Source organism: Gymnoscopelus microlampas, assembly GCF_963454915.1.
Source record: "Gymnoscopelus microlampas genome assembly, chromosome: 1".
Classification (NCBI taxonomy): Eukaryota; Metazoa; Chordata; class Actinopteri; order Myctophiformes; family Myctophidae; genus Gymnoscopelus; species Gymnoscopelus microlampas.
The window spans coordinates 23,141,127-23,152,928 of NC_139962.1; the positions used below are offsets into that span (position 1 = coordinate 23,141,127).

The 11,802-nt window shown below is 40.4% G+C and overlaps 1 protein-coding gene across 2 annotated transcripts; it reads right to left on the reverse strand.

Moving 5' to 3' along the window:
• Positions 1-255: 255 nt before the first annotated feature.
• Positions 256-11,802, reverse strand: LOC311045946 (tetraspanin-3-like). 2 transcript variants are annotated; one of them, XM_084058017.1, is made up of 7 exons: positions 11,676-11,802; positions 9,380-9,571; positions 7,898-7,972; positions 6,586-6,687; positions 5,841-5,993; positions 5,194-5,277; positions 256-1,822 (listed from the first exon to the last, which is right to left on the reverse strand). In XM_084058017.1, exons 1-7 carry the CDS (start codon positions 11,736-11,738, stop codon positions 1,730-1,732), a joined length of 762 nt encoding a protein of 253 aa, XP_083914143.1. In that variant the 5' UTR covers positions 11,739-11,802; the 3' UTR covers positions 256-1,729. The 2 variants fall into 2 exon arrangements, with proteins under 2 accessions (XP_083914143.1, XP_083914144.1); XM_084058018.1 differs by lacking the exon at positions 256-1,822 and adding an exon at positions 3,133-3,970.

The following is an 11,802-nucleotide window of genomic DNA, read 5'->3' on the forward strand; positions in this document are numbered from 1 at the left end:
TTTAAAAAGATCACATCTACAAGCTCACAAAGTGCAATGCGACACGTTGTAAACTTCTAGATCTGCTATTGTTAAAATATTTTGACAAACTTTGAAAAACTTTTAATTTTGCATGAACACTTTTACTTTTAAGTACAGTATATTTTGATGCCAATACTTTTGTACTTTTACTCAAGTAAAATATTGAATACAGGAGTAAAATGTTGAATACAGGACTTTTACTTGTAACAGAGTTTTTACACATTGTTGTATTGATACTTTTACTTTTACTTTTAAGTAAATCTGAGTACTTCTTCCACCACTGTGTCTATGTAGGAATGGAAAGCGACAGCGAGTTGAGAGACTTCTGTAGTTGTGCCAGTGAAACCTCGTAGATTTAGCCTGTGTTTGCGCCAAAGCTTTGCGTTTCGTTGTTTCTGAGCGCAGCGTATGTTTTGAATTGTTTTAAATGGGAGTGCCACGCATTTAAGCTGAGCTGGAAACACCAGCAGCGCAACGAGGCGCTCAGCATCTGTTTTGCACAGTGCCTTCACGTGTGGCGATTTTATCTGCTTGCCAAGAGTGAAATATTTTCAACTCGTTGGCGTTCTAAGCTGGGAAGAAATGCTTCGGTGGACACAGCCTAATAGCCTCCTAAAAGAAAAACTCAGCTTGAAACAGAATTGACAATGTATCCATGTGATCAGAGTAGTTCAATATTTCAAACCCTCTACAGTAGACAGTGATTATTACACAGTAAAGATCCTCATCGCAAATGTAATTCTGTGATTGTACAAATGAAACCATTTGGTTACATGTGTACACTCTGAGTAACAAAGGGATACATTACCATTTTAACAAGATACACAGGAGGGGCACTTGGAACATGTAGTGTTTAGTTTGAGTTAAAGAGGTTTACTGTACTGTGGCGCTAAGCAGAATTATTCTCAAAGTTAGCAAAATAACCAAGGATTCTGTGTGCCGAAGTCTCAATCGTTCATATTCCCAAATATAAACCAAACCAAACCAATTCTAAGAGTAGCATATTGTCTATTTTAGTTTTGATTTTCCTTTTAAATGTCTCCCAAGATGTCCCTACAATTCCAGCATAGTGCAAACGGAATACATTCCAAACACTGACCTCCAAATGATCTTTTATAATCCTCAAAAGATCCTTGATGTTCACTAAATGAACCTCCATGTTCCTCGTATGGACAAAAGGCTGTTTTCTTTCATGAACTGCAACAATACAAAAAGTAAATAAATGAATAAAAACAAATAAAAAAAGTTGTGTTACAGATCAACATCAATAATATCAATCAGCCGTACAGTATATAACTTTGGCCTTTTTTGAGCATTTAAGTGTGTTTAAAAACTTTTCAAATAACTTACAAATCAATAAAGTCAACTCAATAAACAACTTATATTGCCCCCCTCCCCAAACCCCAAAAAGATCCTTTCTTTCTACACAGTAAAATTCTCTGTGTTAATTTAACTCTGAGGAGGGTATAAATGGAACAAAGTGGACCTGGTTCCACTAGTACTCTCTTCAGAGTCACAGGTCCACCTTTGTATCCTTTTCGGAGTTAAAACAAACACTAAGGCTTTTACAGTGTATCTCCAGTGTTCAGTACTTAGTGGATCATGAACTGTGCAAGGAGTGATTGAGCTTAATAGAACTACAGCTGAAAACTACAAGTCCCAGTGAGGCTCTGCTGATTGGTTTGTTGGTGAGGTGGTGAGGTGGTCCTCATGCGTAACTGTTGGATGTGACCAGTAGCTCGTACGCCGGGTCGTGAGTCCTTCTGCACAACACCACACACGCACATATCATCCCCAGCATCTGCAAGACGCACGCACGCACGCACACACGCACATACACGCGCACACACACACACACACACACACACACACACACACATACAAGCACACACATATAGAGAAACACTCAACATTTCAACTGAAAAGTGCAACAGATCAAATAAAGCTGTTTTTATTCATGAAATTGACACACGCACGCGCACGCGCACACACACACACACACACACACACACACACACACACACACACACACACACACACACACACACACACACACACACACACACACACACACACACACACACACACACACACACACACACGTATTGTGTATTACATACTGTACACATTTTAGGACAGCAATTTTAAATGCCATATTTTAAACATATAAGCATTTTTGATGCGAACCTTAAAAACTGTGGTTATATTTAGTTTTGCACTAAGACTTTTCTTCTTAAGATTTGCTGATCTACAGTCTCACAATGTGTTGTGCTGCACGCATAGTTTGTGCGCAACACCAGCGAGCAACAACTATAAATCAGGCATAATTCATAACCTTAATATTTTCCTCACTGTAATGTAAGCCTAACCCAAGTCTTCTTCAACCGTAAAACAACTATTTATTTATCTTGTGAGGACCAGTAATATGGTCCTCACAATGTCTATTCCTCAAATTCTACTATACTTGTGGTATAGTAATACAAGCACACACACACACACACACACACACACACACACACACACACACACACACACACACACACACACACACACACACACACACACACACACACACACACACACACACACACACACACACACACCTTATTGGCAACTGAAATGCAGCATGTGCCTGTGAAGAGCATCTACATTATGTTGAAGCTGATTCACCCACATTGATGGAAAATGTCACAATGTCGTGAAATAATGAAATCGCTTGAATTGCATTTCATGACCTCTGGATACATCAACATTCTGGTTGAAGTGCATGTATCCAGCACAGACAGTGCGCTGCTAAACACTGTCACCTTGCTTGATTTATGCTTTGTCTAACAACGAGGTCCCGCACCAGTACTGTAATAGCCGAGCTTGTAGATTGGCTATTTATGGCGGTTAAAAACACGCGAGTATGGTTAAGTACATAAACATGGTTGATATGGACAGTAGCACAATTATCATGTGAGGTTAGCTCACTGTATATTCCACCTAGCCCCGTCTGTGACCATCTGTGTTGTTACGCCAATTAATTTCCTCCCCACACATTTCTGTGTGTCGTCACTGCTGTTGTAAGCCTACTGGCTCACCTGCCAGTGAGGAGCCCCCAAGGGGAGGACGTAGCACCTCCGCCCTCCTCCTCTCGTTCAACATTCCAGGTGCCGCCCCAAGCTGTAGGAGTACTTGCAACCTCCCGGCCTGGTAAAATGACGATATTCGGTTGTAAAACAACCGTTTAAATCTGGTTTACAGCCAATGCAGAGTTGCACACAGCAGTGCGCTCCCGACCAGCAGCAGCGTCCAGGCAGTGAGGACGAACGTGCGTCTGTGTTTTTGAAAGTGAAATTCTGCACAGGCTGTCAAAAACCCTGATTTTAATTCACAGCAGAATGCCATTTTACCATTCTGTTTTCTTTTTTTTTACTACAGACAGCTGTAGGAACATGTCAATACCTTCAAATTTGCAATACATCTTTGGAAAAAAGGTTTAAAAAAATACCCCTATTCGCCCGGAACCCTCAGTCCTGGATGGCACCGCTATGTGACGAGTCCCGAGCTACAGTACAGTGATGTGTAAGGTAACAGATGGGGCTACAGTAGGTCAACAGTGTCACTGCGCCTGGCCGGTAGGCTATCGAGGTCATTACGGTATACATGGGTATTCGGAATTCCTGAAGCTTTCAATAGCATCCAAAAATACATACGCTCCTCGTCCTATTAAAGGGATACAGAGATGCTGAGGTGAATTCACAGCATCATGAAAACATTGCCACATATAACTATCTTGAGATGACGTGTTCCAACTATAGAAGCAGATGTGGTTTTAGATGTGGTTTTCAACTGTCACTCTGTCACCAGCACCCGCACATCATCTCTGCTCAGCCCACTGATGTGTCGGCATGTCATCGGCTGTCACTCATCGGGTCATCCAGCAAGGCACTGTATGCTGCTGAATCTATGGAAGAAGGGTGCTTTATTACCCGTCTATTCATTGTCCTATGGGTCATTATATTTAAACCCAGCAAGACTTGTGTAAGTTAATTGCATATTAGACACACAGCATTGTAGTTAGACAATGACATATATGATACAATGACTTTTTTTTACAGCCTCAGACAGACACTCGTTTCTGTGTGTGTGTGTGTCTGTCTGTTTGTCCGGGGCAAAAACACAAATTCTTCACAAATTGAAGGCTTCACGGGGTGAGTATTTTTGCCGTGAAGTATCCCTTTAACCCTTCAAACCCGTCATAAGGTCTCTTACACTGAATGCACCTGCTGCAGCAAAATAAATACAGAACATACCAAGAGTGTTTCGTACGATGGGGTGTCTGGTCACGCTGCCAGTTAGAACTCCTTGTGTGTCGCGACTCTCGCGAGGTTCCGAGTTCAAATCCGACTCCTGTCATGTCTGCCGTGTTTCTCCATCTCTCTATCCCTTTCCTGTCTCACTACACTGTCCTGTCTAATAAAGATGTTGAAAATCCCTGAAAAAAAATCTTTGAAAAATCTTTTGTAATCATTGCGTATAGGTTTTATGTGTATATCGTTAAGGCTTCAGACTTGATGAACACTTGCAGTGAACCCAGAATGAAGTAAGCATTAACTAGCTTGGTTGGCAATTTCAATTAAAGGTGGTGTACGTAAGTGATATATTTTTGTTAATAATATTGTGATAGTAATCATTGCTATAGAGTGTTTGTTCAGCAACAGGGGTCTCCCTGTCTCTCCAGCTCTTTAATAAACAGAAAGTCAAATTAGAAGTGATCCAGGAGGTAACCCTAACCCTAAAGCGGAAAATAGCCCATCTACAAGATCACAATGTGTGAGCCTTTGAGCTTAATGATGTTAAACTTTATAAGTACGACCCCAGATGGTTAAATCCAGTATAAATACAGCATGATCTATTTTATACTTCGTTGTACGACAGTGTTGGGCGGCAAAAATAGCAGATAAACAAGGTAACACGACGTGACATGTTGTAACCGAATAGATCTGCTATTTCTCTGAATAATCCGTGGTTAATTGCTGGCTAATTCAATCCTTTAGGTTTGAGAATGACAGTATTATCAACAGCATGCATACAGACAGACATTAACCATTTAAGTCTACGTCATATTGTAAGCATACACAGATAGAAGCTCAAGCATGTGCATTGTGTTTACATTGTGTTGTATACCTGTATGGATGCGAAGGTCAGAGCTGCCCAGATGACGTACATCATGATCTCCTTCAACTTCTTCACAACGAGAGCCTCACAGCCCTGATGGAATCAAACACAAAGCCATTTAATGACACTAGTTATTTCACATGTGAAAGAAATGCATAATACTAGAGCTCTACTCTGTGCATAATTGTAGTTCCTTCTTCCAGAACGAGGATACCCATTTCCTGTTCCGTGTCAGTTTTCCATAGCTTCTTTTGATTGTGCTCAGCAGCAGATTTACACTGGAAAAATATCACACCTTCATATGTGTTTCCGGTTCAAATCTACTGCTGAGCCAATCAAATGGGGCTATGAGAAACTGACCCAGAACAGGAAACGTTAATGCCACCTTCTGTTAACACATTGACTGCCAATCACGTAGACCTATGCGAACCTATTTAAAGCCGCCACGTCCCAATCGCGTAGACCTACGCGAAGTGGTGTTTTTTTCTTTTTTTTTTACCTGGGGTCGTACTTCTAAAGTTAAACATTGTTAAGCTCTAAGGCTCACACGTTGTGATCTTGTAGATCGGCTATTTTCGGCTTTAGGGTTAGGATAAAAAAATGGCGAAAACATATAAATAAAAGTGCCATTCATAAAATCGCAAATGTGTGTGTACCTCCTGATAGAGGTCATTGGGTCGCGTCAGGGTGCCGGTACAGTTGCTGATGTCGGGCAGACAGCAGCTTAGCGGGACACTGCCGTTCTTGGCCTGTTTAAACCAGCGGGTGTTCCTCCAGTCAGAGTAGTTGTGAATGCCACAGCAGTGAAGCTGCAAGGACAACACACACACACACACACACACACCATGGAAAGCACACACTGTCAGTGTCAGTGTTTCCCAAACAGCGGGTCGGGACCCATTTTTATGGGTCGCGAGTAAATATCCTTTATTCCCCTTTCCTACATTGTATTTGTTATTTCAAAAGAGATCCAAAGTAAAAAATAAAAACAATGTTTTCATATTTGTTCCCCCAAAAGAATAAAGAAATAAAAAAAACAATCAATGAATTAAACAGATAAAAAGTTTTTTAAGAGGTAGTGAAAATAGCAGATCTACAAGCTCACACTGTGAGCTTGTAGATTGGCTATTTTCACTAGTTTGGGAAGATTTTTTTTTTCTTTTAGGTCTCGGGCTAAAAGGTTTGGGAACCATTGATCTATGTTACACACTTCAGACATAGGGGATTGTAATTAGAGCTACAATACAAGACTTATTTTATACACACACACACACACACACACACACACACACACACACACACACACACACACACACACACACACACACACACACACACACACACACACACACACACACACACACACACACACACACACACACTATTAGCATGTGTTCTCACCTGTCTCTGCACATAGTCAATAGCACGGCTGGGAGCATCAGTGTTGGTACCGTTGTATTCATTATAAACCTTCTGAATGGAGTGATTCACCTCATCTTCCACCTTAAATACACATTAACATGAGACAATTAACATCTATGTACAATACATAATCTATAAACACACTAACATGATGTTATTAACATCTATGTACACTACATAGTATATGAACACAATGAACATGTTATTAGCATCTCTGCACAAGCAAAAAGGAAAAAGTACAATTTTGTTTTACTTAAGTAAAAGTATCAATACTGCAATGTATAAATATACTCTGTTACAAGTAAAAGTCTGGAATTAAAAATGTACTTGAGTAAAAGAACAAAGGTATTGGTATCAAAATGTACTTAAAGTAACAAAATTAGGTCCCATTTCACAAGTTTTCAAATGTATAAAATGTATGAAAATCTTTTGAAAATAGACGATCTACAAGCTCACAATGCGTCGCGATGCGACGCATTGTGAGCTTGTAGATCTGCTATTTTCAAATGCCCGAAATGTATATAGGGCTGAAGTGGTTACTGTATGTTTTGTAATAATCATCAAAATCTACAAAGTAACAAGTAACTAAAGTTGTCAAATAATTGTAGTGGAGTAAAAGTATAATTGCCTCCGAAATGTAGTGGAGTAGCAGCAAAAGTACAGAAAATTGGACGTACTCAAGTAAAGTAAAAATACCTCAAAATAAAGTTACATTTTATATCTTTTGTGAGTGGCAAATGTTTCACAACACCCATTCCATGAATTTTACCCCCAAAAGCCTTTTATAAACATATTTTCTATTGAAGTGGACAGGGGCGTCTTTCCCGCGAAAATGAAAATGGTTTCCTGTTTGTCCCGGAACTACCGCGCTAGTAACAAAAAGGAATTTCGCGCTGTTTTTATGGCATTATTGGATTTGAAGATGGAAAAACAACAGCAAAAGAAAACACAGCTCACAGTAACTAAAGCTCCACTGGCTAAGAGAAACGCAGATAGTATAAAACAACAAAGAGAACGCTTTTGAAACGCTTCCGCCTTCCGGTGAAAACAAATGGAATTCTGGGTAATGCAGGAATCCGCTAAAGACCTGCAATGATGGTAGTGACCAGCAGAGGTTGCTAAAAATCGTTATTTTGGGACTTGCATAGTACCCCTTTAAGTACAGTACTTGAGTAAATGTACTTAGTTACTTTCCACCACTGCACCTATCTAGAAGGACTTGGTGGTCGAATAGTCAACATTCAGATCACCGTAAAACACCACATGCATGTGTAAAGTATGTGTGTGTTACCTTTGCTCTGTATATGTATCCCAGCACCACCACCACACACTCTGTTAGAAACACCAGCAGAAGGATGGCTGCAAACTGAAATGAAAACACATGCACCTTGTCACCTTGTTTATACTTTGTTGTACGGCAGTGTCGGGTGACATAAATAGTTGCTCAACGCATCGCGGATGCGACACGTTGTAACCTAGTAGATTGGCTATTTTCAGCATGCAACACTGTCATACGACAGAGCATAATTTTGGCATTCAAAAGTAAGACATCTTTCTCCCAAATCAAATCAAAGGGGCATGAAACCATAGGCTGATTTTGTTTTAAAAAAAGTGTTTTTCCAGTTCAGTTTAAAAACTAGTAACTACAGCAGATTAAAAACATATCAGGCTGTATTAGATTGACCATAAGGCCAGTCCAGACCAATGCAATGCGACAAAACCGTTTTAGAGACTGTTGAATTACCTGGTTGCACGTCAGTGCATGCCGTTGCATTGTGTCACGAGTGATTCTATGTGTTCAATCGCAAGCATTTCATTGTAGAAGCTATAAAACGTTTAACCATTCCGAGCGTGTACAGCTCTCTCTGGGAAGCGAGTGGCGTTAGTACCTCTAGTTTGAGCAACTTGGCGACGCCCCCAGTCACTCACGTCACTTCAGAGACGGATAGACGGAGGGGCGTCACAATCAAGTAACTCCCAAAACCCACTCCTTCTCCACCACCTGCCTTGACAGTGTGCCACGGCAATCAATAGACTTTCAATTTGCAGGCCTCAGGTTTGAATCTCACCTGGGAGAATGTATTTTCTCTTTGCGGACAATTTGTGATGTATGCCAGTGGTTCCAAAACAGGGGGGTTGCCAAATAATTTCAGGGGGTCCCTAGATGATTAGCTTAATGTGTAACATTGTTGTCTCACTCAACAGTACAAACCAACATACAGTATAAGTGTATGCAGGGTATCTGCACATTTCTAAAGTGACAATTTAATTACTTTTAAGACCTTTTTAATACAAAATTGGCCAAATTGTCAAATATTATGTAAGAAGAGTGGCAAACATTGTGAAAATAGCCGATCTACAACGCCTCGTAGTGGGAGGCGTTGTGAGCTTATAGTTTGGCTATTTTTACAATATTTATCTGTGGAACTGAGTCAAACTAAATGTAATGCCTACAATTCCAAGTGCTTGTCAGGGTAGGGGTTCCCCGGGGGTTCCCGGGGTTCCCCTGTTCAAATATGATTATTTGGGGAAATGTTTGGGAACCATTGATGTAAGGAACACAGCTGCAGCTAATCAATTAATAATGGGTGTGATAGATTTAAGTGTGCAATGTGAAAGTACAGTACACAGCACACCTAACACCTATTATTGATTTAATTAGCACCCTGCAGCTGGTTGGTTTATTAACATGTCCACCTCTGGTTCCCCATAACATGCAGCATCAGTCATCTAATGCAGCTTATTTCATAGGTGAAAGCAGCGTCATACTAACAGTCGCTAGGCCACAGGAGCTTTCACGTATGGTGGCACAGCATCCGATCACCCCGATGATGAAGAGCAGCGTCCCCGCGGCGATGATGACCACCGCGGGGACCAGCGTGTACACGTCCTCAAAGAAATGCTCATAGTCATCGTATGTGATGAACACATATGCTCCGATGTAACACAGAATACCTGCTGCTGCCTGTACAGAGAGAGAGAGAGAGAGAGAGAGAGAGAGAGAGAGAGAGAGAGATGTTAATACTGTATATGTTTTTCCCAGTACAGCCCTGCATGCTTACATATAAAAGTGCATTTATTTTTCGGAGCTCTACAGACCAGGGGTTGAGTTCCCAAAGTTTTTCAGCTTGAGAACCAAAACTGAGATTTGGTGTCTCCCCGGGACTTAAATAATGCTTTCTTGGATGTTTCTTGGAAGCCCTATTGCAAAAATTGTAAATAGAGCTGAGTCTGATTTCTTTTTTTATTCTTCCCCCTCTGTTCTTCCCCCTTATTTTTTAGTAAATAAATACAACAAAATACATTTGGTAAAAAGAAATGTTAAATGTCAGACCCGTTTTTGGCCCTATGTTTGTCAAACAGTGCTACAGGCAATGATGATGCATTCACTGACGAAAACAATTAAATTTATTTAATGCATTTATGAATGCATGACATATGCATTAAAACGGTTGTTGGCAATGAATGCAACAGTATCAACATGTTTAATCAGAACCCCAGCATCCATATTCTGGGGGGAACATTAGCCAATATTTGCCTATTTGCCATCTGCGTAAAGTAAAAAGTACCTCAAAATTGTAATTAAGTAGGCTACAGCAGAGTAAATGTGCTTAGTTACACCACTGCCTGCATGGCATCAATGCCAGCCATGAACTGGCATCATCATAATGTCATCCAACTAGGTAGGTGCAGGCCAGGGCTGTCTGCGGCAGCCATCATCAACCCACCTCAACCCAGGCCAGCTACAGCTATAACCCAACCTTACAGTGTGGTGCCATAGCCTACTTTAACCACATTTTATACTTAGGTATTCAAAAATAGCAGATCCATACTGTAGGCTAAAAGTTCACAACGCGTCACATCTAGATTTTTTAAAAATTTGATTTAATTTAGAACATTTTAAACACAAATGTCCTCGTATGTGAGGGTCCCTAGCTGGTACAGAATCTTTACAAATGGATGGGGGTCCGCGGCCAAATCATTTTGGTGTCCTTTAATGTTTGAGAACCACTGCTTTACAATGTTCACATCTGTCTTTCTGCTATCATTAAACAGCAGCTGCTGCTACTAACTACAAATAAACCAAAACAAATGCTTTGTGTTTTAGTTCAGTCTGGATCGTCTGCAGATTCTCTGGCAGTGTTGCCAGGTTTTGAGAGAGAAACAAGCGACCAAGTCTAGGAATACAAGCCCAAAAGAAGCAGCTAGGCCACATGAGCACTTTAAAAAGAAACCTATATATACTAACACCGGCTATTTGAAAATAGCCGATCTACAAAGCTCACAACGCGTCCACTCGTTGTGAGCTTGTAGATCTCTAAATAAAATGTGGAATATTTGGAATATATAATAACATTTGTAGCGGCAAACTAACAACAAATAATTGCCGCTGAGGGATGGTGTGAAGCTTTTCCAGACGCGTGGTGTTTAAAGTAAATCAGGTCTTCTCTTGAGTGCATTTAAGGATGTTTATTTTGATTGCAGAGAATGACAGCAAAACAAAAGCCGGGTGTTTAACTGTAACTAAACTAACTGTGATAAAGAAATAAACAGAAAATAACTCAAAACAAACAGAAAACAAACAAAAACACGCACGGTTGAAAAACTGTGTGGCTTCCCTCTGGTGATTCCCAATCCCTAATGCTGTGCACCTGTGACATTCTCAAATAGTAGGCTGTACCCTGAAATTGGCTGGAGTCCCCGCCTATGCCCAGGTCAATCAGTATAGAATCACAGCACCATCACAATATCAAAATACCTTCATATTCAAATATTAAAATCATCAAATTGGCTGCAACAACATTCTAACAACACAAATGCTCCCTGGCACAAAACATTTGTGAAAATATTTAAGAACCACTAGTTTAAAAGATGATTAAACCATTTGGAAACAAGCCTAAAGAAGCAAGTACACGTTAGAAATCAGCCCCAAAAAACTTAAAAGAAATTAAAAGAAAAACAAGCCCCAAGTCACTTATAAAAAACGGACATGGCAACCCTGCTCTCTGTCGCAGTTCACCAGCATCCATGCCGTTATTTATCAGATGAACCATTTACATAAAACTTACCCAAAATATCAGATTAAGAAACACCAGCACGGTTTTAGATGACGTAATCCCACACTGACCCATGTTGGTCAGGGCTGGAAATGGGAAAAACAAAACAAAAAAACAACAAGGTATAAAAAATGACCGA